Source organism: Lissotriton vulgaris, chromosome 5, assembly GCF_964263255.1.
Source record: "Lissotriton vulgaris chromosome 5, aLisVul1.2, whole genome shotgun sequence".
Classification (NCBI taxonomy): domain Eukaryota; kingdom Metazoa; phylum Chordata; class Amphibia; order Caudata; family Salamandridae; genus Lissotriton; species Lissotriton vulgaris.
In genome coordinates, this window is record NC_141693.1 from 2,004,021,716 (window position 1) to 2,004,049,445 (window position 27,730).

Sequence of the window (27,730 nt, forward strand, 5' to 3'; positions counted from 1 at the left end):
GGCAAGCAAGTCATCAAAAACACAAAAAAATTTCCGCCTCGGATTTGGCACAAACCACTTTTAGTGCTTCCCAGCAATGGCCCCAGACCCGTCAACTCACCTGCAAAGAGGTAGAACAACACCCCCACAAGTGCTGAGTCTTTCTTCATTGGGCGTAAACCAGCCCTCTGCTTTGATGGAAATAGGAGTCTGGAGGAGGAGGATAGAGGAGCATGTTCTTCTGAACTTGTGAACCTGAGGAATGCAGACTGCGGCACCTTCAAATAAATTAGCAAACAAGTGAAGACAGTTCTGCTGATGGGCTTGTCTTTGTGATTATCTGATTAAAGTTTGAATTATATTAACTGTGCACAACAAAGAAAGACAGACACACAGGAATAAAAGTGAATAAGGATGAAAAAGAAAGTTATTGATTCGTTGTCTCATTTTCAGGGCTCGAAGTCGGAATCACGGTCCAGGAATAAGAATAAGGCTTCGTCATCATACTCTGCGAATTCAGCCCGGGTGAGGTCAGTGCCACCTGACAGAGTAGAAATTCCCTCATCTATGGTGCTGGCCACCTCCTCTTCATCCGGCACGCTCTCTCGTACTCTTATATCTGGTGGTATGAGGTGCTGATTCATCTTGATCATTGTTAACCTCTCCACATTTTTGGGCGAGAGGCGGCTCCGTTTGGGAGTTACAATCCCACCAGCCGCACTGAAAACCCGTTCAGAAGACACACTTGCGAGTGGGCAAGACAAGTAGTTTAAAGCCAGGTTGGTGAGCTGTGGCCACAATTCTTTTTTCCCATGCCAATACGCCAATGGGTCAGAATTAACATAGACCTCTGTGGAGTCATTCAGATAGTCCTTCACCATCGACTCAAGGTCCTCCTCCAAGGTTCCTCCACTTTGCGTAGCTCTTGCTGTGCCTCTGGCCTTTTGAGAACCAAACCCACGCAGAGCTAGCCAATCCTCTTCAGCCTCCAATGTTTCTGCTGCCTTTCGTGCAGATGATGCGGTTGCCGGTGTCTTTAACGGCTGAGAGGTCACTTGTGCCACAGCCACAGGTGCAGAAGTGGATTGTTTTGACTGGGGATGGCCTGCTGATGTACTGCCATTTCCTTCAATTTCCAGCCGTTCTGTTTCAAACTTCTTGGCTGACAAGGCTAGCCAACGTTTGTACTTTGTAACATCTTCATCAGCAAAAGGAAAGAATGCTCTGCCTGCCAGCGCCTTTTTGTAGCGTGGATCCAGAATAGTAGCACAAATGTAATGCTGTTCTGAGTGGATCTTTTGAAGACGTTCATCACCTTGTAGGAGCTCTAATAATGTCTCAGCCAGAAGCAAAGAGTCTTTCTTTTTGTCATCTTTTCGAAACACAGAACACACCTCCTTCAGTTGGTCCTCCAGCATGTACAACAATGGGATAGCTTTTCCCAAATTAGAGTCCTCCTTGCTGACTGCACGTGTGAAGACCTCAAAAGGACGAAGCATGCGTGTTAGGCTTTCAACTATGTTCCATTGCGGCCCACCCATCCTCAGCTCCTCTATACCCTCTTTCAAGAAAAATTGATCGAGTTGCGTATACTGCTCATACAGACGCTCAAGCATGTAGAAGGTTGAGTTCCAACGTGTTACCACCTCCTGGATGAGTGCTTTCACTGGCATTTGACTTTGATATAGCATGCTCCTCAGCTGCTTGCGGGCCTTAAAAGAATGCCTGAAATGCTTGCAAATTTTTCGGCAGTTGTCCAATACACTGTACGCTGCACTGCGTTTATTACCCAAGAATTTTTGGACAACCAGGTTTATACAGTGCGCCAAACACGGCACTCTGAAATAGTAACCGTCCCTCATGGCCTTAACTATATTGGAGCCATTGTCTGTGGAAACATAACCAACCTTGCGTTTTAGTGGGGACAGACAGTTAAGGACCTTTGTGTTAAAGACATCCAAAATGTTTTCTGCTGTGTGACGTTTCTCCAAACCAAACATGGCTAGTGTTGCATGTTTCCGAGCACCTTTAAAAACAATGTTAGTGTCAACACCTGAGTTTAGCTTTGCTTTAGCCCCTGAAAAAGAGACCCAGTGTGCAGTGATGCACATGTAATCAGCGCCTGCGCCACTGGTCCACATGTCTGTTGTCAGATGTATAGTGTGAACAGCACTCTTCTCCAAAGCTGCCCCAATCAACTTCAGAACATCTTCATGTAGTGCTGGAACCGCAACTCGGGCAAAATAGAACCGGCTAGGAACCTTCCATTTAGGGCAGAGCACTGTCACTAATTCTAGAAAACCAACCCCTTCTACAAAAGAAAAAGGGAGAAGGTCCAGAGCTAGCATTTTAGCCAGCTTAGTGTTATACAGACGGGTCATTGGGTGGTTGCGTTCATATTGCGCTTCTGTAAACAACATCTTTTTAATGTTGCCCTGGACCAATGATTTACGGGATGATGATGATCTCTTCGACCCAGTTACGCTCGCTGATGAACTTTTCCGCATTGATGTCTCACTCTCTCCCACACTCTTAGTGTGGCTCCCATGGGGTGTGCTGCTGACATGGGAACTGGGTGTAAGTGAAGTGTTTGAATCGTCTTCTTCTACCTCCTCGTCATCAGCAGATGACAAATCAACGTTTTCATTACGTGCAATTCCGGCTTTCTTGACCGCCTCTAGGTGCGGAAACCATTCGACAGGGTGCCTTCTCTCAAGATGACCTCTCTGGCCTCCGGTACCATAGTTAGAACCAAGCTTACCACGACTATATCGAAGCTTACAAAGGCTACAAATGGCTACGTTTTCCTTTTTTGGGCAAACACTAAAGAAGTCCCAAACTGGAGACTTGAAATGTCTTCGGGGGCCGGAGGAGGCGGCGATACTGGTGGTGGTGGTCCTGCTGCTAATGACAGATGAAGTGGAGGATGTGGATTGCCGAATTTCAGTACGTTTTGCACTTTCACCACCACGAATTGAGGTCGAGGACGAGGTGGGTACCTTCTTGCGAGGAAGAAATATGGAAGCGGTAGGTTTTGGTGTACTACTTAACTCCAAATCTAATGATTCCATTTCCATTGCCTCCTCGCCGACATCATCATCACGCTCAGCAGCTTCTCGGGATAGGGTCAAAATGTCTCTTTGCTGCATGCCCGGTGGGGCTGCAGTGACCTTTGTGATGACTGCCTCGTCGTCATCGTGAGAGGCTTCATCACCAGCAGTATCTGTCACTTCTTGTTGAGCCTCATCACACTCCATAGGTTTGAGTTTTTGGACGACCTTCCTTTTACGCTTAGGTACCGGTGGCAGATCATGGTGTGCCTCTGCCTCACTGTCAGACCGCAGTTGTCGTGGTTCCCAAGACAGATCACTTGCACCAGAACGAGGTGGGCTTGAAGAAGATGTAGACACCCCCCTTGATCTTTTCCTTGCTAGGGATGTGGAAGACAATGAATGATCATCAGGAGGAGTGGCTTCCAATGATACCTCAGCTTCATTGTCGATTTCCAAATGTGCCCCTACTTCGGGAGGAACAACTATTGTGGGCACTTGTGAACGTCCATGCACCTTTGCTTGCGCATCTCCTTTTGCTGCCTCTCCTTCCACATGTACTTGGGCGTGTACTTGCACATGGTGTTGTTGTTGCGGCTGTGGTTGTTCAACACTTGTCAGATGAGTTACAACAACCTGTGTTGATTCAGGGACATTGCTGCTACTTTCTTGCGATGAGCCAACATCACTGGTCGATGGTGATTGGAGAAGTACACTGACTGCCTCTGAAGCACTCAAGGGCTTTGACTTAAGTTGGCGTGGTGGTGGAGGCACTGAACCCAATGGAGCAGGGGTGCTGCTCTCAGGTTGGTCCCCAGCAGATCCTGCTGCTGCAGGCGTACTTTTTTTTTTGCTCCCAAAAAAAGTGGTGGGTGGCACACCAGCCTCCTTGGTAACTTGCTTCTTCTGCTCCTTACTAGCAACTTTCTTGCTAGAGGAGCTACGGAGAAGTTTCTTTGGGGCCATCTTCTTCAGAGCAGGTCAGACAGCAGGCCGCAGTTGCACGAATTGTAGAGTTGTCTGAGGCCAGACGTGACGTCGCGTGACGTTATGCTGCACACACACACCGCTGCAGGACTTCTTCCTGGCACTGGTGGTTCTCTTGAGTATTGTGCACCTAAAAAAAATGGAAGACAGAGGAACATCAGTTCAGTTATAGAGCACAAAAAAATCGAAAAACACTGCAAAATCAGCACAATCCCAATCCATCCATGCCCTCCATAATGTTTAAATTCAAGACAACCCACAGAAAGACTAGGCCCATGCAAGACTCACTACCCCTGGGCATAAATAAAGGTTGAAAAGTAGGCAAAATGGTTGGAGGCCTAACAACAAAGCCTGCATTCAAAATGGCCACTTGCCTGCCAGCACATGGCCAGTGCCTGTAGCTGCACTCAAAATGGCCACCAGCCACATGGCATGTCCCTCCCCATGAACACCCCCAAAAATCGAAAAACACTGCAAAATCAGCACAATCCCATTCCATCCATGATGTTTAAATTCAAGACAGCCCACAGAAAGACTAGGCCCCATGCACCACTCACTACCCCTGGTCAAGGCCCCAACAACAGGTCAAAAATCGAAAAACACAAAATTTTACAAAAAAAAAAAATCGAAAAACACAGAAAAATCAGCACAATCCCAATTCATCTATGGCCTCCATGATGTTTAAATTCAAGACAACCCACAGAAATACTAGGCCCATGCAAGACTCACTACCCCTGGCATAAATAAAGGTTGAAAAGTAGGGAAAATGGTTGGAGGCCTAACAACAAAGCCTGCATTCAAAATGGCCACTTGCCTGCCAGCACATGGCAAGTGCCTGTAGCTGCACTCAAAATGGCCACCAGCCACATGGCATGTCCCTCCCCATGAACACCCCCAAAAATCGAAAAACACTGCAAAATCAGCACAATCCCATTCCATCCATGATGTTTAAATTCAAGACAGCCCACAGAAAGACTAGGCCCCATGCACCACTCACTACCCCTGGTCAAGGCCCCAACAACAGGTCAAAAATCGAAAAACACAAAATTTTACAAAAAAAAAAAATCGAAAAACACAGAAAAATCAGCACAATCCCAATTCATCTATGGCCTCCATGATGTTTAAATTCAAGACAACCCACAGAAATACTAGGCCCATGCAAGACTCACTACCCCTGGCATAAATAAAGGTTGAAAAGTAGGGAAAATGGTTGGAGGCCTAACAACAAAGCCTGCATTCAAAATGGCCACTTGCCTGCCAGCACATGGCAAGTGCCTGTAGCTGCACTCAAAATGGCCACCAGCCACATGGCATGTCCCTCCCCATGAACACCCCCAAAAATCGAAAAACACTGCAAAATCAGCACAATCCCATTCCATCCATGATGTTTAAATTCAAGACAGCCCACAGAAAGACTAGGCCCCATGCACCACTCACTACCCCTGGTCAAGGCCCCAACAACAGGTCAAAAATCGAAAAACACAAAATTTTACAAAAAAAAAAAATTGAAAAACACAGAAAAATCAGCACAATCCCAATTCATCTATGGCCTCCATGATGTTTAAATTCAAGACAACCCACAGAAATACTAGGCCCATGCAAGACTCACTACCCCTGGCATAAATAAAGGTTGAAAAGTAGGGAAAATGGTTGGAGGCCTAACAACAAAGCCTGCATTCAAAATGGCCACTTGCCTGCCAGCACATGGCAAGTGCCTGTAGCTGCACTCAAAATGGCCACCAGCCACATGGCATGTCCCTCCCCATGAACACCCCCAAAAATCGAAAAACACTGCAAAATCAGCACAATCCCATTCCATCCATGATGTTTAAATTCAAGACAGCCCACAGAAAGACTAGGCCCCATGCACCACTCACTACCCCTGGTCAAGGCCCCAACAACAGGTCAAAAATCGAAAAACACAAAATTTTACAAAAAAAAAAAATTGAAAAACACAGAAAAATCAGCACAATCCCAATTCATCTATGGCCTCCATGATGTTTAAATTCAAGACAACCCACAGAAATACTAGGCCCATGCAAGACTCACTACCCCTGGCATAAATAAAGGTTGAAAAGTAGGGAAAATGGTTGGAGGCCTAACAACAAAGCCTGCATTCAAAATGGCCACTTGCCTGCCAGCACATGCAAGTGCCTGTAGCTGCACTCAAAATGGCCACCAGCCACATGGCATGTCCCTCCCCATGAACACCCCCAAAAATCGAAAAACACTGCAAAATCAGCACAATCCCATTCCATCCATGATGTTTAAATTCAAGACAGCCCACAGAAAGACTAGGCCCCATGCACCACTCACTACCCCTGGTCAAGGCCCCAACAACAGGTCAAAAATCGAAAAACACAAAATTTTACAAAAAAAAAAAATCGAAAAACACAGAAAAATCAGCACAATCCCAATTCATCTATGGCCTCCATGATGTTTAAATTCAAGACAACCCACAGAAATACTAGGCCCATGCAAGACTCACTACCCCTGGCATAAATAAAGGTTGAAAAGTAGGGAAAATGGTTGGAGGCCTAACAACAAAGCCTGCATTCAAAATGGCCACTTGCCTGCCAGCACATGGCAAGTGCCTGTAGCTGCACTCAAAATGGCCACCAGCCACATGGCATGTCCCTCCCCATGAACACCCCCAAAAATCGAAAAACACTGCAAAATCAGCACAATCCCATTCCATCCATGATGTTTAAATTCAAGACAGCCCACAGAAAGACTAGGCCCCATGCACCACTCACTACCCCTGGTCAAGGCCCCAACAACAGGTCAAAAATCGAAAAACACAAAATTTTACAAAAAAAAAAAATCGAAAAACACAGAAAAATCAGCACAATCCCAATTCATCTATGGCCTCCATGATGTTTAAATTCAAGACAACCCACAGAAAGAATCAGTCCACCCACCACTGAGTACCCCTGGGAAAAGGCCCCAAAACAGCCCAAAAATCGAAAATCCCAAAATTTTAGTTGCAGCAACTGTAATGCCCCAAACAAACTTACTTGTAAAATTTCTAATCCAACAGTGATCCAAAGAAAGTCAAAAAGGCCTCAAATCCAAAGATCCAGCAGCATCCACAAAAGGTAATCCTTCCAGGTCCACATCCGAATGAAAAGTGACCAGGAGATGGACAAAGCACTGGGAGGAGCCTGCTGAACAGGAACAGGAAGTTGAAGACTATGGGGCACTTCCTTCCTCCCACCCCCCTGCCCCCCTCCCCAAAATGGACTCCTCGCTAAAAAAGTGCAGGCAAATGTCAAACTAAGGAGTTATTCACATAAAAATCATCATTTCTAGAAGGTTTATGCTGCTTGCTGGTGGATTTCTTGTGCAGAATTGCAAATTTATATTTTCGCGCGCCGCATCTCAAATCTCGCAATTTGCGAAGTACCGCGAGACGTGATCTCGCCGTACTCGCGTTGACAAACTCTCGCTGGCAAGCCGCGATGACGTAATCGCGCTCGCCAATTCCCGCGGGATCACACAGCAAGATCCAAAATGGCGCAGCACTCGCAAACTATCGAAAAAAACAACTCGGCAAACGATGATAAACGCCGCGCGCCGCAAAAATTGTATCACCAACGCCGCGCGCCGCCAAAAAAATCCGCTGCGTGCGAATTTGCGGATTTTGCGGGAAATCCGCAAATCTCGCGGATTGCGGATTTCCCGAAAATCCGCAAAATCCGCGAGCGGAACGGATTTTCCGCCCACGCTTACTCTATATTCTAGCTTTCTCTGCTTTGATGACTTAGGCTCTAAGTCTCAGCACTTTCAATAGTTTATTTAGAGAAGGGGAGACCCCGAGGAGCCCCAGTGGCTGCTCTGACACTTGACAGACCCAGGATCTGTGGCAGGCCATGGTGGACTGAGATTTCAAGATTGTTTGTGCTGGAAATAGCTTCCGTGCACCTTGGGAGCACCGCTTGGGCTACAGCAGCGAGCACTGCTTCCTCCGCCCGGGTTCTAGAGACAGCCTTGTCTCCTCCTCCGGTAATAAAGGCATAATCCAGGGAGCCTAAGAAGTCCTACCACCCATCTGTACCCAATCAGAAGGATTAGCTTTTTGCCACCTACTCCACAACTTCTCTGACCAAATCAGATAGTTGCTGCAGCAACAACTGATGGACAGATGCTTGTTTTGGGACCAGTGAGGGCCTGGCAGTTGGAGTTGGACTGTTCCCATGAGGAGCAGGATCAAGACTGATTTGCATATGACTGGGCCTAAACAGGGGCGACATGGGGAGCAACAAAATGATGGATTTAGGCCTAGGTCTCTGTACTGGGGTGAATGTTTGACATTGTTCAACATGCTGTCCATCAATTCTTCTTTTTGCATTTGTCACCCTGAGAAGGACGGGTCCTGTGCTCTCCATGTGGGTCCTGTGCTCTCCAGGCCACTGGAGTCAAGCTAGCCTGGCTGATGGGGGGTGAAACCCCGAAACCAACCGGTCCCAGTATGCTTGTTTCTGGTCTAAGGAGGACCTGGCCTGGCAGTTCGGGCTGGACTGTTCCCATTTGGAGCAGGGTCAAGACTGATTTGCATATGGCTGGGTTCAACCTGGAATGGCATGGTGAGCAAAAAAATGATGGATGTAGGCCCAGATCCCTGTACTGGGATGAATGTATGACGTCCAGCATTCTATCCATCATTGTTTTCTTTTTGCACCAATCAGATAGTCGGCATTATGGCCCTCTGTGGCTGCTCCCCCCTCTCAAAACATCTCTCTAAAACTGAAGTCAACATCTTTAAAATCACTTATGCTCCATATGTATAAAAAAATGGCATGAAAAATTTCAAACATAAGCTTCCAAGGGAATTTCCGGAACTCTGTTGACCAGTATCGATGTGCTTGAAGGGATCCCTTAAAACCGATCACCCAGTTTTCACTCACAACACAAACCTATGGCGCAATGTCTTACAACAAACCCTTAATATCTCTTTAACAAATGACACCCCGTAGAGGAAAGATTAAGTTTTCACTCTCCTCACTCTTTAATTGCTATCTTTCTATTTCCATCTTTAATACCAGAAATATTATGCGCCACTCCAATGAGGCAGATCTAGTTTCACTAGATCAGTGTTACCAATGTTTGATACCTAACTCCCACACCCTCTGATATCCCCACTCCTAACGAATATATACTTTTACAATGCTGTTTTTGCGCAGCAATACAATCACAACGCGGTTGTTACAACGACCGTGTTGTGACAACGCAGTGCCATTACAACGCAAGTCGTTACAATGACTTGCACTAGATGGGGCGCTGGACTTAAGAATAGTATGATTTACTATTCCAACTCCAGTGTGTGCAACACTAAGGAAGATGTTGGAGTAGTAAATCATACTACTCCTTAGTCTAGAGCGCCATCTAGCGCAAGCCATTGTAACGACTTGTAATGGCACTGTGTGGTCTCAACACGGTCGTTGTAACGATGACGTTGTGATTGTATTGCGGTGTAAAAACCGCATAGTAATAGATTGTTTCCCCTCCTAACCGGCCAGAGTGATACAAGCCCAACTGGCTATCTTCCTCCCCATAGATCACTTCATTCCCCTTGTGTCTCCACCACTTCAAATATCTCCTCCTCTTTCACCTCTTACCTACCCTCTTACATACCCAGCCAACGCCACAGCTCTACCTTCACCCAATATTTTTAACTCACTCCCCCCAGCAACTGCTCTGCTTGGCTTTCTCTCTAACATTCTTTTGAACAATAATTCTTCGGTCTTATCCCCTTACAACTAATCTCAGCCTCAGCCCACCCTTCCAACTCCTATTCCCTCTTCACCTCATCCTGACGTACTTACATCTCTCCCTGCAACCTTCTCCCGTTGTAACTCTCCTCCTATCCCATCTCGGCCACATTTCACCTTTCCCAGTCCTGTTCCCTCCTCGCCTCACCATGATGTACCTACCAGACTTGCTCATGTTAATCTCTCCATTCTGTCCATTGCTCTACCCAATTGCCATCTTGCATGCATCCTACCACCTTTGTCTCCTGTCCCCATGGCGCCCCACCCCATCCCGCACTCCTCCGCCTCCACCCTTCCCAGTCCATATTCACCAGCCTACTGCTCACGGTTGTATGACAGAACCACGCATGCCTAAACCCACGTGGCTTAACAAGAAAGTAAGTACCTTAACGGTGTTGTTACCATGCATTCCCTTAGCACGCAAAACTGCGATACATGCTCTACAATTGCCGAGTTCACAGTTAAACTCCTCAGACATGATTGTGAACCTCAACCTTGATATCCTGGTCTTCACAGAAACCTGGCTGAATGGCGCTTTGAACAATGTCCTAGACTGTCTTCCCCCCTCCAAATTATTTCATTTCCCCCTGTGACTGTGAAATCAAACAAGGTGGCCGAGTGGCAGTAATTCATAGGAGCTCTCGAAGATGCAAATTACTCTCAATTGTAAATTTCCATTCTATACAATACCTATCTCTTGAAATCGGTGTCCGCAAGAACTCCAGTCTCAAAAAGAACGTCATTTACCACCCTCCTGGCGAATACAACACATTCATCGAATGCGTTCAAGTTATATGTCATAGCGGATACGCTCTGAACCTCTCGTCTTCCACTGAGACTTTATTCTGCACTGGGGTAAAGATAACAACAAACCTGTCAACCTGTTCTCTTCTACTCTACGGGACAACGACCTCCTATTGCAACGTCAGAAACCAACACACCACAAATGCTATATACTTGAGTTCATTGTCTCCAGGGGCACACGTCTGAGGGAGGAACACCCAATTCATGTGGACTGGACTTAATGCCGGCAAATTCCTTTCTTGATACTTCTGACTACTGAAGACTCAATTTATGTGGACTGGACAAACCAGCAGCATTTGTTTCAAGCCATCGACATCCCATCCAAGAATTTATGGCCAATTCAAGAGTGAAAAATCATGGATGATCAGTAAAACAAAAAATATTGACATCAATAACCTCACTAACAAGGATCAGGGCACACCCCTTCCCCCCCACCCCCAGATTCTGTATGGGGCGTCAATTCTACAAAAGAGGAATGTAACAGATGCACAGGCAACCGTTTTATTAAATATACTTCTCTGAAATGCAAGACTAAATGATCTGATTCTTCTCTCTGCTGTCTTTCGAAGGATCTCTTTGCTGAAAGGAACTACATGAAGCATCTTCAGAAAATCTTGATATGAGCCCCTCCCTCTTAAATCTTACTATTCTCAGAGCCGCCAGGAGAAACTACACATCGAACAAACAGCAAGTGTTGCATAAAAACGACTCTTACCAATCCCTGGTGTCCAGATTCCAACTGCCAAGTTCTCAAATCGACCAAATTGTCACTGCACGGCGAATCAACAGAAGAGATCTCTGTCGAGGACCGGCACCACCTGAAGGGTCAGATCAGAAAGAGAGGAAAAAAGCAGTGGTTGCCAAGATGTGGGTCTCCTCGGGTAGTGATCGGCCAAAGCAAGATTCCAATACTTCGTTTCGACCACTCCTTCGGGCATCCGAGTCGCCGATGAGCCCCACTGGTTGGGCCCCAATTTGTCGTGGTGAGCCTCAGCAAGGCCTACCAGTGCTAGGGGTTCGCCCTTCTCTGCACAGGTCCTCAGACCAAAAGAATAGAAGTTGGCACAGAAACTGGAATATAAAAGAAATAATTTATTAACCTGATGAGGTGGAACTACATTCACACAACACCTTTCGGTAATGTATGAAGTAGCACACTGAACAGAAGGAACATGGACCTTTTATACCCACACAGGGGCTCAAAAGAAGGCGGTACAGAAAATGCACTGTCAACAAGAGGGAGGAGCTAACAGTTGCTAATTCTAGCAAACACATCCTGACAGTTACAGACTAAAGACAGCTGCAAGCTTAACTGAGCATGTGCGAAGTAGAAGAGGCTAAATATAACCTGTCTCTAGGCAGAGTACAAGAGCAGACAGCAGAAAGGTAGGACAGAGCACATGGTTTGCTAGAATTAGCAACTGTTAGGTCCTCCCTCTTGTTGACTGTGTATTTTCTGTATGACCTTATATGTACATAAAACCTTCTTTTTGTACTTGTACCGCCTTCTTTTGAGCCTCTGTGTGGGTCAGTGTGCTACTTCATACATTACCGAAGGGTGTTGTGTGAATGTAGTTCCACCTCATGAGGTTAATAAAATATTTCTTTTATATTCCAGTTTCTGTGCCAACTTCTATTCTTTTGGTCTGAAGACTTGTGCAGAGAAGGACGAACCCCTAGCCCAGGTATGCCTTCCTGAGGCTCACCACAATACTGGGGCCTCCGGCAGTTCATTCCTGAGCAGGACTTGAAACCTTTGGTCCACCCACTGGTACTTTCCAGACTAGTTCATGGTAACTCACTCCTGCCTGGACTCCCAGAAGCACATCTACCTCTTCTGAAAGCGGGTCTGCAGACAGCTGCCCACTTTGGGACAGATCACAGGAAATTCAACCATATCTCTCCTATTCTTCCCATGGATGCATGGACCCAGTTTAAGACTGCATGCTTTACTCAGCGGCGGCTGGCACAGGTAAACGCGGTGAGTCGGTGGAGGGGAAGTCAACAGACGACGGAATTGGTATAATTAAATAAATATAATAATACCTATTCCGTCGTTTATCGACATCCCCTGCCGCATCCTTCCCCACCCACTGCTCTTACCTGTGCCAGCCGCCTCTGGCTTTACCACCACTCCTCTCCTTTGCACCTGGTTGGAAAACTCTTTTTCTGAGGTTCAACGAGGATCAAGGAGCACGGAGTCCCTCCTGCTCAAATCTCCGCCTTTCAGGCAAGAACGCGGCATGAGACATGCATTCTCTGGTGCTGCAACAAGGCTTTAGAACTGCTTCCCACCAGCCCTGCACACAACCTCTGGCATGCAAACGGGAACTTACAATCCTATTTAAGCGATAGATACTCTGGTTGAAGTGATGATTGCTGCTTTCATCTCCTACGCTGACTTGATCTGTCTTTCCTGTTATGAAATATCTCTTCTCTATGTTGTTGCTGATTCACTATGATGGTTAGCTAACTTCTTCTCACCCTGCACTGTCCCTGCTGATGTGAACGGTCTGTTCCTTGTTTGTCGGGTGCCAATAGGTTGCCTTAAGTTGTTTGTTAAGCAGAACAAAATGCCAGCTCTCTTGTGAAGCCCTCTAATGCCATTGGTCCATGTCCGTGCTGTAAACAAACGTGAATAAATAAAAATATAAAGGTTCTCACCCTCCCTAATGGTGCTGCCAGGGGTGAACCAAGGAGCACCGTCACGCGCGATATATTTTTCTAATAGTTCTGGCCCCTAGAATCATGTGATTGTGCGGCCGCTGTGGGTTTTCCACATAATTATGAATTTCACCGCACCTGCCGCATAATTAGCATCTGCTGTTTAATCCGCAGATTTTTACAGAACAAATGTGTTGTTTGCATCTGAAATGGTTCAAAAGTTACTGAAAATACAGCGAGAAGGGTTGAAGCGAAGTGGAAGGCCCTTTGCAAAGGTCATTTGTCACTTTTCTGTTGCATGTTGCCATGTGTGGGTGTTAAACTGGAACTAACGAAGTGCAAAGAATGCCCAGACATTGTTAACACGCGTAACAAGCATTTGCAATGCAGTTGGTTTTGCATTTATGAAAGTTAGAGCTATTGTCGCTGTAAATGATAATGTTTTAACTAACTTTTTTTGTTTTCAGTGGAGTTTTTATTTGGCACGTTTTTCAAGTATAGATTTTGTACTTGATAAAACGTAAGAGTTGAGTATAATTTTTTTTTTTTTACCGTATTATAAGAATCCTGGCCTGGGCGCTGGGAAGGATGTGAAGGTGTCTATGAGAGGTTCACCCTGCGAGGTTCACCCTGCAATGATGGGTGGGGGTAGTGTGTGGGTGGAGGGGAGGGGGGTGTGAAGAAAGTCACTAGCAGTTTTTAGTAGAATAATGCCTTTTTATTCTAACAAAGCGAGCAGCTAAGCAGGTGGGGCTAATGGTTGCTATTTGAGCTAATTATGGTTAATAATTCAGAGTTTAGTCTGACCCCTGGGGTTATATGCAGTGCTCAGCATTTTGAGACACCGAAGTGCTGACTCCGGCTCCGTACCTGACACTGAGACTGTTGCCATGGCTACTGCGATGATTGAACTGGAAGCGCAGTTTGGGTGATGGGATGCATGGACAAATGTTACATTTTAAAACTTTTGGGGAGAATTGGTTTACTGTAGGTGTTTTTAAAAAGGTGTGTGCGTTATTATATGCGCATTTACCTGAGTATGAGAAGCAGCAAACTATTTAGCTATTTTCATTCAGTTTTTGACCCCCACCCCCTTTGCAGTCATGAACAAAAATCAAAAGAACGTGACTGATATATGTACACAAAGTTTACGTCACAGTACCTTAGGACCTAAATATTGTGTACATATGTTTGTCACGTTCTTTAGATTTTTTTGCCTGTATATAAAATGTTTTTTTTCAGCCTGTAAATAAAATATATTTTTTTGCCTGCAAATAAAATCATGTTTTTTTTGCCTGCAAATAAAATAATGTTTTTTTGCTTGTATATAAAATAATGTTTTTTTGGCTGTTTATAATAAAAGAATGTTTTTTGTGCCTCTAAATTAAATAATGTTTTTTTCCTGTATATGTAGATATGTTTGATTTGCCCCATCCCTTTGTTCACACCTGTTTTTTGGTCTTTGTTTCTTGTAATTATTCCAGCGGGGGTATTCCTATATCTGTCTTCTGGTTGAATTTACGTGTTTAAAATAAATAATTCAGATTTCTATAATCAGAACCATTCATGGTACTCAATAATATATCCATGTTAATGTCTTTTCTTGTTTTTTTCATCCACAGTTCACAGTAACGAGGGAGCTCTTCGGATTAAATGGGGATTCTGGAGTCGGACCATGTAGGCCGATGATGATGACGATCTGAGTATCATCCAAATACGACAAATACCTGAATCCGAAGGATCTTCGAAGCGGGGGCAGAGGCCGCGGGTGGGGGTTAAAAAGCATCGATGATGAGGAGGAGCCCTGAGGGACTCCACAACAGATAGAGCTGGTCGGTTGTAAATGATTTGAGCACGTGAGGACCGTTTTCTATATCCCAGTGGTGACCAAGTGGTCAGCCACAATCTCATGGTCCACCAGATCCCAAGCCCAGAAGATCACAGAGGGTGGATTCAGAGCTTCTGAACTGAGCGGCACCTGGGAAGGAGGCACCAGTAAAGGCGATGGAGAAGGAAGGAATAGATGAAGAAAATATGGGTATGCCACTGATCGTGGCGATGACACAGTGGAGGAGATAACTGTGAAGCATCAAGTGGAGGTAAGTCATAGACGTACAGGGAAGAGCAGACACTAAGAAGATGGGCATGACAGAGAAGAGGAGGTACCCAAGAAGAATGGTACAGTGAATGAAGAGTAGTCCAAGGAGGTCACAAGTTCGCGGTATATAAAACTCTATTTTAAAAAAAAAACTTAAAAAAAGGTCACCTTCATCCTCCAAGCAAGTCATCCCGCACCCTCCATACAGGTCAACACACTCCGTCCACACAGGTGAACCTGAACCCTCCATAGAGCTCACCCCGCGTCCTCCACACAGGTCAACCCGAATCCTCCATAGAGGTCAGCTGCTCCTGCACTTTGTCCTCCTCAAAAGGGCAGTTCTCTCCTCGCTGGGAGGTTCAGCAGCTCAGCTTCTAAGGCAGGGCAGAGTGAGAGGCTGTCTGCAGTGTCCTGGGCTTTGTCCCACCCTTGGGAAGAAAAACCACATAGATGCTCAACCTTGGTCAGAGGTCGTCTTAGAGCTAATGCTGCCGAGATCCTTCAACACCCTAAGTTGATACAAACATCTATCAGGTCTTGGCCCAGACAAACACTCACTGCCCACACTAAGAGCAGTCCAGGATCACAGTTATTGGAGGCTGCAGATTTTACCACAAGGGTGGAGTGCCCCTATCCCCCAGCGGTAAAGGTACCACGTGTGCCACCACCACCCACCAGTCCCCCTTTCCAGGTAAGGAGCCCTCTTTCCTGTCATGGGAAAGGTAACACTTCAGAGGTAACACTGTCCAGCAGAGGACAGCACTCTGATTGAAGAGAAACAAAAAAACCACATGGAGCACCCCACTGTGGACATGAGGTGTGAGGACATAATGCAGAAAAACCTCAGGGCAGAGTAGACGAGTGTGTGTAAAATGCAAGCACAAGATGTATCAGCAGAGCATCCATGAGGGATCACTGCCCTAAAACGTACCCATCCATGAGTACAAAACCATCAGTCATCGCTCCTAAACCTCCACAACACCTGGGTGCCTGTCTATCCCTCCCCCGTAGAACCCATAACATTTGGATACAGGGCCATGTCATCTCTGTCTCCGTGAATCTCTACAACCCCTGTGGGCATGCTCTGGTGATCCAATGGTGCCCGTCCATGCTCCTCCAAACACAGTGCCTCCAGAAAAAGTAGGTGTATGCTTTGGCCCCTCCTCCGGAGGTCAAGCGCCCCTGCCTACATCTTACCAGTTCCTCTTCAAGGTATGTTGGTGGGTGCCCTGATTCCCTTCCTCCCCCCACACCACCCTCACTGTGGTAACCCACAGCTGTAAGAAATTGTGTTTTGATTTTTGATTGGGGTGGAGGAAGAAAACTCTTCTCAATCAAAATCCATAAACCTTGTCAGGTGAACCATAAAAATCTCTAAATTAACCTGTTCTGTTGTTACCCAATCAAAGTCCGGCATACAGAGTTCAGAACTTCAGGATTTCACAGGAGGAGCTCAACTGATACCGGCCAAGGGTCCAGGGCCTGGGAAGGCACCTCTTGGGGATCAGAAACTCACTCCAGCAGAGGCCAGCAGGGCTCAGGCTGGGCCAGTTGAAGGTCCAGGCAGGGCCTATTGCAGCAGGTCAGCTGGGCAGTTGCAATGAGGTCTCTGAAGCTTGTTGTGTTCCTGTAGCTCTGAACAGGAGGTCACCCAACTGACCCTTGGTCCAATAATTATACCTGGTGCTACCCTTAGAAGTGAGGGAAACTTCTAGTCCACCCCCACACCTGGTTCTGGAAAATTCCTTCCTCCCCCTTTATTGCCCTGCCCAAGCTCATGTGACATGCAGGAGGCAGACCTGTGAAATGTAAGTAGGGCAGGAAACAGCTCTGCCCCCCATCATGCAGGATAGCCTTCTATCAGCTACACCCAGGTCCTATTGTTCATGTTTGGGCTTAATATGCATTCCTGATGGAGGATAAATTAATAGGCCCAGGCAGCTGTTAACTCGTAGAAGGCCTAATTAAGTTCATGGCAGGAAAATGCCTTCTTTTTAAAAGAGGTATTTTAAAATTTTGAATCTAAAATATGACTATACCCTTGAAGACACTTTTAACTTACAATTCATTTGAGTCCAAACATGATATTCCTCTCTTCTCCCAGTCTAAATTGAGCAATTATTAAATGTAATAAGGTAACCCAATGTTATCCTATGGGAGAAGTAAGCCTTACAGTAGTGAAAAACGAATTTAGAAGTTTTTCACTACCAAGACTGGTAAAACTAAAAACACATCTTGCTTTTTAAATGGAATATGGCCTGCTCTATAGGCTTCTTTAGGGCCAGCTTATGTGTATTTAACAAGAAGGCTTAGACCTGACAAAAAGTTTATTGTGCAGGTCAAATTGGCAGTTTAAAACTGCACTACAGACTGCATTGGCAGACCTGAGGCATGTTTCAAAAGGCCACTTTTAGAGGGTGACACAATGAGTACTGCTGCCCACTAGTAGCATTTAATTTATAGGCCCTGGGTACCCATGGTGCCCTATATGAGGGACTTACAGCACATTAAATGTACCAATCAGGTGTAAGCCCTTTGTGCCATGTTTTAGGAGAGAGCACAGTGCAGAGTCCTAAAAGCCACAAAAACTGGTTCAGAAAATAAGAGGGGTGAAGACAAAAAGTGTGGGGATGACCCTAAAGGAAGGGCTGAGTCCAACAAGACCCTTCAAAGCTACTACTCTACTGTGGGAACGCACATATCATAGATCCACACCCCTCAACCATGGCATCTTCTTCTACCCATCTGGTACCATCACATTTCTGACTGCACATCTCTTACCATGATGAAAGGCGGAGTGGATGAGATGCTCGCCATACCCGGGGGCCGAGGAGCACACAGTGGAGTGTCCGAAACAGAAGCAGTGGCTGCAGCCGCGGGGATGGTTGGGCTGAAGGTTGAAGGTGCCAGGAACACATCTGAGACAGAGAGGAGAGATGGGCCATTACTGTCAGGGTGCACTGGAAGGAAGGGAGCGAGAGTGAGAGGAATGAAGAAAGGACAAAGAGAAGGAGAGGGCAAAATGAAGAAAGGAAAGGGAGAAGAGGAAGGAAGATAGAAAGGAGATGAGAGAGCCAAGAAGTACAGTGGGGAAAAACAACTGAAAAGAATGGAGGGGAAAGAAGTGCAAAAGAAACAGAAGACGAAAAAGTCAAGTAAGAAATGAAGGAAGGTACAAAAGGCGAACGAGAATAAAGGAATGAAGAAAGAAAGAAGGAAGACATAAGGGTAGATGGGAGGAAGAAAGAAAAGAAGAAGGATCGAAGAAGGAAGGATGAAAGAAAAGTAAAGAAAGAAGGAAGGGTAAAAAGACAGAAAGAAGAAAGAGATGGGGTAGAGTAAAGTGTTCCACGGAAGCATCAGTCATTCCCTGACCCAGCGGAAGTGCCAGAGAGGAGGGTTCTTTTGCATTGCAGAGCCGAGTCTAGCAAGAAACGTGCTGACTCAGGAGTGGAGTCAAGTGGAGAACTCTGGGTTTACGAGGTCTCAAGCATAAAGATATCCTATGGAAGGATTTGCTTAGGAATTCCAGACCGCAATTAAAGCTGACCCGCTTATAGCTGATCTTTCGTCTCAAGGCGCTATTATTGCAGAGGATGGATTCTGCACGCCAGTTCCAGAGCTTAAATAGATAGAAGTGGTGGCAAAGCGCTTGATTAGAAAAAAAGTGCCTGTGCAACCAATACAATTCAATGAATCATCAATCACTCATTCAAGTATACACTTTTATATGTACAACTCTGCAATGAAAAATAAGATGCTATAAGAATTTTCAATGCTAGCATGCATATATCTATGAGGACAAATAAATATTAAAAAGTGGATCAAGTGTTGCTGTCTGGCATTTATACTTGAATGAGTTATTAATAATAATAATTCTTTATTCGGTTAATCACAAAGAGAAACCATAAAAGAAGCAAGTAACATAAGGAATTCATACATACATAGATTAAAAAGAAGACCATTTCATAAAAAAACATTTGTGCATTTAAGCAAAAGGGAAAAAGGTAATTTTGTTTCAGAGAGTCTTCCGTCATTAAATCGTTTTCTTTTACTTTTTCCTTAGTGCAGTTTGCTAAAGGTTTTTTCTGTGGTTCAAAATGCATTTTAAAAAGTTTAAAACCAGGTAACAGACTTCTTCCGACTCTAAGGTTTGCAGTCTTAGAAAGGCTGGTCGACATTGTCTGAGGCCCCATCGCCTGCACAGCGGAAGTATCCAATATTTTCTGTGGGGATGATAAAATTTACAGAATAAAATGACGTGGATATTGGATTGGGTTGATATCGCGTCGCAAGGGCACGGAGGCAGGTTTGGGTCCCAGGCTTTGTTTAATGGAAAGGCGACCAGTCTGTGAAAGAGGTTCAGTCTGAGCCTGGTAAGTAACATCCTCTCGAATGTTTTAGTGTCGAGAGTAAGATACGGTTGAATGCCAAACGTTTGCTGGACTGTGTTTGCGTGAACCACTGAAGGTTTTGCTGACTCGGATGACAGTCTTAGTGTTTCCAAGTGCCGTAGTGCGAGTTCCTTGAGTTCCTTTTTTGGGAGAGCTACCAGTGATTCTGGCTGGAGGTAGTGTTTTTCGAGGCCAAGGTCGGTGAAAAAGTTTCTGACATAGCTAAGCCACTTGATTCTGTAGGCGTAGTCGAGTGACATTATGTCGGCCACTATCGACTGTGATAGTGTGTTAGCTTCCGAGTTATTGATGATCTGTTGAATTGAACATATAGGTCGCTGAGGGACTTTTTTCTAATTATAGTTGTTGCCCTGCCCTATGAACCATAACCCTATCAGCAGGGGGTCCTGTTTGGCTGCAGGTAAAGCGCTTGTACATAGCATCTGTGTGTGCAATCCGAGCCCGCGCCTATTCTACTTATGTAGCACAGTCTCTGCTTCTAGGCGCTCATACACGGCCAGAACAAATACAACAGGCCCTGGGTTGTCCTGTCATTGATGGAACCACAGCCTAGTGTCCTGTTGGGTCTAGCCTTTCAGAGCCTTCATGAAGCCCCATCAGCTTCCAGAGCACTGGGGCAGCTACAAGAAGCACAGGATGCAGGCCTGGAAGCTGCCTCCTCACAGCCCCATCAGCCTCCAGAGCACCGGGGCAGCTGGAAGACGCACAGGATGCAGGCCTGGAAGCTGCCTCCTCACAGCCCCATCAGCCTCCAGAGCACCGGGGCAGCTAGAAGACGCACAGGATGCAGGCCTGGAAGCTGCCTCCTCACAGCCCCATCAGCCTCCAGAGCACCGGGGCAGCTGGAAGACGCACAGGATGCAGTCCTGGGAGCTGCCTCCTCACAAGAGACTCTGCTGATTTATCTGCCATTGACGCGGCGTAACTTGTTTGGACCATATTTGGAGGCCAGGGTTAAAAATCATTGGATGACAGAAAACTAATCCCCCAGTCTGACTCATTTCCATCAATGGAGGGTTTGGTTATAGAGATCTGATCTGATTTAGATTTATCAAGTGTATGAATGGGCACAAGGGTGTCCGCGTGGCGTCAAGGTAGGAGAGGACATCCAACTAAAGACTGAAAGAGATGAGTTTCCAACAACCCGCGAAAATTTAGGAAAACAGATTCAGCAGCAGTGGCCGGTGAAAGGTTCTTGCATCCCTCTGCAGTGAGAACAGAAAAAGCATGTCCGCCGGTGCGCGTCCCGCGGAGTGTCAGAATGAGGGTCTGTGGTTCAGCGTCCACCACAAAGAACCAGAGCCATCCCTCAGGATGTAGGGGCCGTGGCCGGGGCAGTCCTTCCTCAGGAAAATCCACCCGCTGTATCCCTTCTTCGAATTCAGGCAACATCGAGCTTCCTCCACTGATGTTTGAGGGGCTTGACGCAATCATTTCTTCAAAATATGGAATTTTTGAATGGTGGACAGCTGGGTTGTGGAGGTGATACGTTCAGGTTACCAAATTGGATTGAACCTCATTGTTTTTCTTGAAAACAAGCTCTAAATCAGGGAGTTTGAGATCTTCTACAAAGGAAATCCTAGGTTCCAGAACCAGAACAAGGGCAGCCAGCGATGATGCTCCGCGCCCCTCCGAACAAGAGCAGCCAGCGATGATGCTCCGCGCCCCTCCGAACAAGGGCAGCCAGCGATGATGCTCCGCGCCCCTCCGAACAAGAGCAGCCAGCGATGATGCTCCGCGCCCCTCCGAACAAGGGCAGCCAGCGATGATGCTCCGCGCCCCTCCGAACAAGAGCAGCCAGCGATGATGCTCCGCGCCCCTCCGAACAAGAGCAGCCAGCGATGATGCTCCGCGCCCCTCCGAACAAGAGCAGCCAGCGATGATGCTCCGCGCCCCTCCGAACAAGAGCAGCCAGTGATGATGCTCCACGCCCCTCCGAACAAGGGCAGCCAGCGATGATGCTCCACGCCCCTCCGAACAAGAGCAGCCAGCGATGATGCTCCGCGCCCCTCTGAACAAGAGCAGCCAGTGATGATGCTCCACGCCCCTCCGAACAAGGGCAGCCAGCGATGATGCTCCACGCCCCTCCGAACAAGGGCAGCCAGCGATGATGCTCCGCGCCCCTCCGAACCAGGGCAGCCAGCGATGATGCTCCGCGCCCCTCCGAACAAGAGCAGCCAGCGATGATGCTCCGCGCCCCTCCGAACAAGGGCAGCCAGCGATGATGCTCCGCGCCCCTCCGAACAAGGGCAGCCAGCGATGATGCTCCGCGCCCCTCCGAACAAGGGCAGCCAGCGATGATGCTCCGCGCCCCTCAGAACAAGAGCAGCCAGCGATGATGCTCCGTGCCCCTCAGAACAAGAGCAGCCAGCGATGATGCTCCGCGCCCCTCCGAACAAGGGCAGCCAGCGATGATGCTCCACGCCCCTCCGAACAAGGGCAGCCAGCGATGATGCTCCGCGCCCCTCCGAACCAGGGCAGCCAGCGATGATGCTCCGCGCCCCTCCGAACAAGAGCAGCCAGCGATGATGCTCCGCGCCCCTCCGAACAAGGGCAGCCAGCGATGATGCTCCACGCCCCTCCGAACAAGAGCAGCCAGCGATGATGCTCCGCGCCCCTCCGAACAAGGGCAGCCAGCGATGATGCTCCACGCCCCTCCGAACAAGAGTAGCCAGCGATGATGCTCTGTGCCCCTCCGAACAAGGGCAGCCAGCGATGATGCTCTGCGCCCCTCCGAACAAGAGCAGCCAGCGATGATGCTCCGCGCCCCTCCGAACAAGGGCAGCCAGCGATGATGCTCCATGCCCCTCCGAACAAGGGCAGCCAGCGATGATGCTCCGCGCCCCTCCGAACAAGGGCAGCCAGCGATGATGCTCCGCGCCCCTCCGAACAAGAGCAGCCAGCGATGATGCTCTGCGCCCCTCCGAACAAGGGCAGCCAGCGATGATGCTCCGCGCCCCTCCGAACAAGAGCAGCCAGCGATGATGCTCCACGCCCCTCCGAACAAGGGCAGCCAGCGATGATGCTCCGCGCCCCTCCGAACAAGAGCAACCAGCGATGATGCTCCGCGCCCCTCCGAACAAGAGCAGCCAGCGATGATGCTCTGCGCCCCTCCGAACAAGGGCAGCCAGCGATGATGCTCCGCGCCCCTCCGAACAAGAGCAGCCAGCGATGATGCTCCACGCCCCTCCGAACAAGGGCAGCCAGCGATGATGCTCCGCGCCCCTCCGAACAAGAGCAACCAGCGATGATGCTCCGCGGCCCTCCGAACAAGAGCAGCCAGCGATGATGCTCCACGCCCCTCCGAACAAGGGCAGCCAGCGATGATGCTCCGCGCCCCTCCGAACAAGGGCAGCCAGCGATGATGCTCTGCGCCCCTCTGAACAAGGGCAGCCAGCGATGATGCTCCGCGCCCCTCCAAACAAGAGCAGCCAGCGATGATGCTCCGCGCCCCTCCGAACAAGGGCAGCCAGCGATGATGCTCCACGCCCCTCCGAACAAAGGCAGCCAGCGATGATGCTTCGCGCCCCTCCGAACAAGGGCAGCCAGCGATGATGCTCCATGCCCCTCCGAACAAGGGCAGCCAGCGATGATGCTCCGCGCCCCTCCGAACAAGGGCAGCCAGCGATGATGCTCCGCGCCCCTCCGAACAAGAGCAGCCAGCGATGATGCTCTGCGCCCCTCCGAACAAGGGCAGCCAGCGATGATGCTCCGCGCCCCTCCGAACAAGAGCAGCCAGCGATGATGCTCCACGCCCCTCCGAACAAGGGCAGCCAGCGATGATGCTCCGCGCCCCTCCGAACAAGAGCAACCAGCGATGATGCTCCGCGCCCCTCCGAACAAGAGCAGCCAGCGATGATGCTCTGCGCCCCTCCGAACAAGGGCAGCCAGCGATGATGCTCCGCGCCCCTCCGAACAAGAGCAGCCAGCGATGATGCTCCACGCCCCTCCGAACAAGGGCAGCCAGCGATGATGCTCCGCGCCCCTCCGAACAAGAGCAACCAGCGATGATGCTCCGCGGCCCTCCGAACAAGAGCAGCCAGCGATGATGCTCCACGCCCCTCCGAACAAGGGCAGCCAGCGATGATGCTCCGCGCCCCTCCGAACAAGGGCAGCCAGCGATGATGCTCTGCGCCCCTCTGAACAAGGGCAGCCAGCGATGATGCTCCGCGCCCCTCCAAACAAGAGCAGCCAGCGATGATGCTCCGCGCCCCTCCGAACAAGGGCAGCCAGCGATGATGCTCCACGCCCCTCCGAACAAGGGCAGCCAGCGATGATGCTCCGCGCCCCTCCGAACAAGGGCAGCCAGCGATGATGCTCCACGCCCCTCCGAACAAGGGCAGCCAGCGATGATGCTCCGCGCCCCTCCGAACAAGGGCAGCCAGCGATGATGCTCCGCGCCCCTCCGAACAAGGGCAGCCAGCGATGATGCTCCACGTCCCCTCCGAACAAGAGCAGCCAGCGATGATGCTCCGCGCCCCTCCGAACAAGAGCAGCCAGCGATGATGCTCCGCGCCCCTCCGAACAAGGGCAGCCAGCGATGATGCTCCACGCCCCTCCGAACAAGGGCAGCCAGCGATGATGCTCCGCGCCCCTCCGAACAAGGGCAGCCAGCGATGATGCTCCGCGCCCCTCCGAACAAGAGCAGCCAGCGATGATGCTCCGCGCCCCTCCGAACAAGGGCAGCCAGCGATGATGCTCCACGCCCCTCCGAACAAGGGCAGCCAGCGATGATGCTCCGCGCCCCTCCGAACAAGGGCAGCCAGCGATGATGCTTCGCGCCCCTCCGAACAAGAGCAGCCAGCGATGATGCTCCGCGCCCCTCCGAACAAGGGCAGCCAGCGATGATGCTCCGCGCCCCTCAGAACAAGAGCAGCCAGCGATGATGCTCCGCGCCCCTCCGAACAAGAGCAGCCAGCGATGATGCTCCACGCCCCTCCGAACAAGGGCAGCCAGCGATGATGCTCCACGCCCCTCCGAACAAGGGCAGCCAGCGATGATGCTCCGCGCCCCTCCGAACAAGGGCAGCCAGCAATGATGCTCCGCGCCCCTCCGAACAAGAGCAGCCAGCGATGATGCTCCGCGCCCCTCAGAACAAGAGCAGCCAGCGATGATGCTCCGCGCCCCTCCGAACAAGGGCAGCCAGCGATGATGCTCCGCGCCCCTCCGAACAAGAGCAGCCAGCGATGATGCTCCACGCCCCTCCGAACAAGGGCAGCCAGCGATGATGCTCCACGCCCCTCCGAACAAGAGCAGCCAGCGATGATGCTCCACGCCCCTCCGAACAAGGGCAGCCAGCGATGATGCTCCGCGCCCCTCAGAACAAGAGCAGCCAGCGATGATGCTCCGCGCCCCTCCGAACAAGAGCAGCCAGCGATGATGCTCCGGACAGCCAACGATGATGCTCCGCGCCCCTCAGAACAAGAGCAGCCAGCGATGATGCTCCGCGCCCCTCCGAACAAGGGCAGCCAGCGATGATGCTCCGCGCCCCTCCGAACAGGAGCAGCCAGCGATGATGCTCCGCGCCCCTCCGAACAAGAGCAGCCAGCGATGATGCTCCACGCCCCTCCGAACAAGGGCAGCCAGCGATGATGCTCCACGCCCCTCCGAACAAGGGCAGCCAGCGATGATGCTCCGCGCCCCTCCGAACAAGAGCAGCCAGCGATGATGCTCCGCGCCCCTCCGAACAAGAGCAGCCAGCGATGATTCTCCGCGCCCCTCCGAACAAGAGCAGCCAGCGATGATGCTCCGGGCAGCCAGCGATGATGCTCCGCGCCCCTCAGAACAAGAGCAGCCAGCGATGATGCTCCACACCCCTCCGAACAAGGGCAGCCAGCGATGATGCTCCGCGCCCCTCCGAACAAGAGCAGCCAGCGATGATGCTCCGCGCCCCTCAGAACAAGAGCAGCCAGCGATGATGCTCCACGCCCCTCCGAACAAGGGCAGCCAGTGATGATGCTCCACGCCCCTCCGAACAAGGGCAGCCAGCGATGATGCTCCGCGCCCCTCCGAAGAAGAGCAGCCAGCGATGATGCTCCGTGCCCCTCCAAACAAGAGCAGCCAGCGATGATGCTCCGCGCCCCTCCGAACAAGAGCAGCCAGCGATGATGCTCCGCGCCCCTCCGAACAAGAGCAGCCAGCGAGGATGCTCCGTGCCCCTCCTGAATCCTGGTCCTAAAGCCTTCAGGGAGTTTCGTCCCATTCTGAACCTGAAAAGGCCAGTTTCTTTGTACCGCGACAAACATTTGAAAATGTCACTCTGTGCAGTATAATCTCAATCACTATGCAAGAGATTATCTGAACTCTTTTGACCCACTCGATGCATACCTTCATGTCCCAATCATCAGGACCATCAAAAATATCTGAGAGTTTGTGTTCAGAAAGCACACTACCAATTCCAACTTCTTCTTCTTTTTTGGAATAACATCTTCTCCCAGTGTGTATATACACAAAGATTCCCACTTCTCTGCTGGGCAGTAGTGACTCAAAAGACATTCAAGTCCACTGTTATCTGGTTAATGTGTTGTTTCTCTTCCTCGAAGGGTTGTGAGGTTTGTGAGGGTGTGCCGGAAGTACAGTGTTCACCAGATGTGTTATTCTTCTAAATCAAAAGAAGTCACAGCTGCCTCTATATCAACAACTTAAGTTTACAACTACCCTCCTCCAAATGGATGTAGGGTGAGTATATTTTCCAGATACTGGAAAAACAAGAGGCCTCTGTGAGACAATGGTCAACGGCCCACGCCCGCCAGGGCGATGATCATTCAATGGACCCGACGTCAACTCCATCCTCCATTTGGAATCTTCTGCACCGGCGGGCTCAGATGTAAGAGGACTGTGAGACGATGGTTCCTGTCTCATCTCAGATAGAACTGGACCACCAATGGTGGCTGACACAAGACAATCCGAATCAGGGTTGCGTCTTGTGTCCCTCGGGACCCTTGCCATGACAACGGATGCCAGTGGCAGGGCCTGAGGAGAAGCCCAGGTGGGCACATTGGCACCTGGCCTTTGGTCACAGGAGGAATGTCCCTTTACATCAGAATCAAGCATTATGGATCTGAACCAACAGTAAAACTGCATGAGCAATTCTGGCTCATCAGTGCGGGAGCGGGGCAGAGTCCAGTCTCCTATTTCTCTCAGTGATGTACATTTCGGGTAGGAGTTGGGAGAGGTCAATGATGGGTTTGTAGACTGGTTAAGCAGAGTCTTTCCTTCATCGGTGGCCATTTGCCCGTGTCCATGATTGGTCCAAAGGATAACAGCAAAGTTTGGAACTCCTCGCTTGGACCTTTTTCCACGGGCAAGAACACAATGTTGCTTGATTTTGGTTCTCGGATGCCTTCTCAAACAGCTGAGGGGCAGGGAGGATGCTTTGTCCCTGAATTGAACAGCTGGACTTTTTTATGCGTTACCCTGATCCTGCTAATTTACAAACTGGTGAGAAAAATTCAGGATGATCATGCGTTACTCCTTCAGATGGCATTGCTGGTCTCATCAAATTTGGCATTCGATCCTACTGCAGATGTCAGTTTATCCCTATGAGGTCTTCCCTGCAGCTGCCTCACCTCTTCGATGCCCTCAGCTTCTGGGGTCACCTCTGAGAGGCTCTGTTTGTGGTATGAAATTGAAAGGTTGAGACTAGAATCTCAGGGTGGTTCCATTGAAGTAGTCGCCACTATTGATTTATCTCGGCATCCAGCTACTCCTGAGGGTATGAAGGCCATTGGAAGAATTTTCAAAACTGGTGGGTTTGAAATCGTCTTCAGGCCTCTACGTTTTTTTCTTCTAAAATGCTAGACTTTTTACTGGATGGGTTTACACTAGGTCTAGTTGTCTTGACTTCAGGTAGTCTGGGGTTCTGACGTCCTTACAGTGTCTGACCTGGAGTCCAGAGCATTAAGGAACTTTGTTCTAAGATGCCCTGATGAACATCATCCTGCCCCTCCTGGAACATAAGGG

At 49.2% G+C, this 27,730-nt stretch overlaps 1 protein-coding gene across 1 annotated transcript in view; it reads right to left on the reverse strand.

The window, feature by feature from the left end:
- The window catches only part of LAMC3 (laminin subunit gamma 3), a 713,512-nt gene that overhangs the window by 348,580 nt on the left and 337,202 nt on the right, over window positions 1-27,730 (reverse strand). Inside the window, exon 8 of the mRNA XM_086924802.1 lies at window positions 18,135-18,271. Within this exon, the coding sequence (XP_086780928.1) occupies window positions 18,135-18,271 (137 nt within the window). The remainder of the gene's footprint in view (window positions 1-18,134; window positions 18,272-27,730) is intronic.